Source organism: Schistocerca piceifrons, chromosome 2 (assembly GCF_021461385.2).
Source record: "Schistocerca piceifrons isolate TAMUIC-IGC-003096 chromosome 2, iqSchPice1.1, whole genome shotgun sequence".
NCBI lineage: Eukaryota > Metazoa > Arthropoda > Insecta > Orthoptera > Acrididae > Schistocerca > Schistocerca piceifrons.
The window spans coordinates 545016936-545019410 of record NC_060139.1 but is presented as its reverse complement, the minus strand read 5'-3'; the positions used below and the strand labels follow the sequence as shown (position 1 = coordinate 545019410).

At 41.9% G+C, this 2475-nt stretch overlaps 1 protein-coding gene across 1 annotated transcript; it reads left to right on the top strand.

Moving 5' to 3' along the window:
* The first annotated feature begins 215 nt into the window (after nt 1-215).
* LOC124775571 lies at nt 216-1087 on the top strand. The gene is made up of 2 exons (XM_047250401.1): nt 216-379; nt 565-1087. The coding sequence occupies exons 1-2, from the start codon at nt 216-218 to the stop codon at nt 1085-1087; spliced, it is 687 nt and encodes a 228-aa protein (XP_047106357.1).
* The last annotated feature ends 1388 nt before the right edge of the window (nt 1088-2475 follow it).

Below are 2475 nucleotides of genomic sequence, written 5' to 3'. Positions count from 1 at the left end.
CGAAGATAAAGGCTTTGTGTGTACAAGAGACAAGGTGAAAGGGCAATAAGGCAAATATCTTAGCTGAAGGCTATAAGCTACTTTATAGTAGTGCAAGCCCAGAATCAAGAAATGGAGTTGCAGTTGTTTTTCACAGAGAGCTTCAAGAAGAGGTATGTGAAGTCAGCAGAGTAAATGATAGGATCATGTATGTTAAGATGATGTTTGGCGGAGAAATGGTAACAGTGCTGTCAGCCTATGCACGCCAAGCGGGATGTTTGGAGGACAAGAACGAAAAATTTTGGAGGGATTTGGATGGAGTAATGGTCGGAATACCAGAGAATGAAAGAGTGATAGTCGGAGGGGATCTAAATGGTCATGTTGGTGGAAGGAAAGGTGGGTAAGAGAGGTGCATGGAGGATGGGGATATGGCGAGAGAAATGAGGAAGGAAAAAAGATAGTGGAGTTTGCAGTGGCTTATGATCTAGTGATTACGAATACCTACTTCCAAAGAAAAAGAGAAAAACTAATAACATACAGGAGTGGCGAAAATAAAAGCCAAATTGATTACATATTATGTACAAGGAAAAATAGTGGGGAGGTGCGAAATACTAAGGTCATATACGGTGAAGGAATAGCAACACAACATAAGTTGATTGTAGCGGATTGTGAGATGAAAATATGTAAAAGACCGAGGCACATAAATCAATGTGAAAGGAAAATTAAGTGGTGGACATTAAAGGATAAAAAATTGAGAGAGGAGTTTAGTCAAAAAGTACTGGGAAAGGTAAAATTGGCAGAGAGTGTGCAGGAGTGGTGGAAAATAAATAGTGCTGTCATAAGGAAGACCGGGGAGGAAGTGTTTGGGTTAACATCTGGAAGAGGGGTGCCAAAAGATAAGAAAACATGGTGGTGGAATGAAGAGGTGCAGAAGGTTGTGAAGGAAAAGAAAGACGCTAAGAGAAAGTGGGATATGTCCAGAAATGCTGAGGATGGGCAAGCATACAAAATTGCAAAGAAGGAGGCAAAACGAGCCGTGGCTAAAGCTAAAGCTGAATCAGTAAGGGAGGCATACGAACAACTACAGAAAAATCAGGATATGAGATAACTGTTACGGATAGGCAAATCAAGAGATAAAGCTTCTAAGGATCTAACAGTAATAAAACAAATGAAAGATGGAACAGGAATAATTCTGCATGACCATGGAAAAATAATCCAAAGGTGGTTGAATTATTTTGAGAAATTGCTGAATGAAGAAAATGCAAGAGTGAAAACTGAGGAAGGAGGGGCAAACGAAGGATTAACGATGGATCTAAGTAGAGATGAAGTCGAATGGGCAGTTGAAAAGATGAAAAATGGGAAGACAGTTGGCCCAGACCAGATCCCCGTTGAGGTATGGAGGTGTCTCAGTAAAAAGGGAATTGAGCTCCTTTGGGATTTAATGAAGAAAATTTAGCAACAGAAGGACATGTCAGATGAGTGGAGAACTAGTGTACTGATCCCAATATGTAAGGGGAAAGGTGATGTGCAGAACTGCAGTAACTATAGAGGTATTAAACTGATGGCACACACAATAAAAATTTGGGAAAGAGTTATAGAAGCAAGACTACGCAAGGAGAGAGTGGTATGTGAATAACAGTTTGGGTTCATGCCTGGAAGAGGAACAACTGATACAATACATGCTTTAAAGCAAATAGTGGAGAGACACGGGGAGCTACAAGCTGATCTACATATGGCTTTCATTGATTTGGAGAAAGCATATGACAGAGTCCCAAAGGACGAAATATGGAGAAGCATGAGAGAGCAGTGCGTGCCAGAGAAGTATGTGAGGTTAGTGAAGGAAATGTACAGAGGACCAATGACACAGGTGAGAAGTAGTGTGGGCATGACAAAGGAATTTCCAGTAAAAGTAGGGTTACGTCAAGGGTCTGCGCTTAGTCCCTACCTCTTTGACCTGATTATGGACGTGCTGGTTAAAGATGTTAAGAAGGAAGCGCCGTGGAATATGTTGTTTGCAGATGATGTGGTTCTTTGTGAGGAGAGCATCGACAGACTTGAGGAAAAGCTGGAGGATTGGAGGAAGGCACTAGAAGAAAGAGGGATGAAAATTAGCAGGATAAAGTCAGAATATTTAGCACTGAAGAATGTACAGATGAGGTCTTGCAAGATCCAGGATGATGAGCTGAAATCGGTCTGCAAATTTAAATACCTGGGGTCGTCCATACAGAGGGATGGTGGACTGGAAAGCGAGATACAACACTGAATAAATTGCGGTTGGAACAACTGGAGGAAAATGAGTGAAGTGTTGTGTGACAAGAAGGTGAGCATTGGGTTGAAAGGGAAAGTGTACAAGTCGGTGGTAAGGCCTGCTATGATATACAGGGCAGAGACATGGCCAATCACAGTAGCCCAGGAAAGGTAGATGGAAATGGCGGAAATGAGGATGCTGAGGTGGATGTGTGGGGTAACAAGGAAGGACAGGATTAGAAATGAATT

What these genes read in the sequence shown, in the direction of transcription:
- LOC124775571 (XM_047250401.1), top strand. Translation starts at nt 216, where the DNA reads ATGGTAACAGTGCTGTCAGCCTATGCACGCCAAGCGGGATGTTTGGAG. An exon ending in GTTGGTGGAAGGAAAGGTGG is followed by an intron (nt 380 to 564) that starts GTAAGAGAGGTG and finishes ATTATGTACAAG; the next exon opens with GAAAAATAGTGGGGAGGTGC.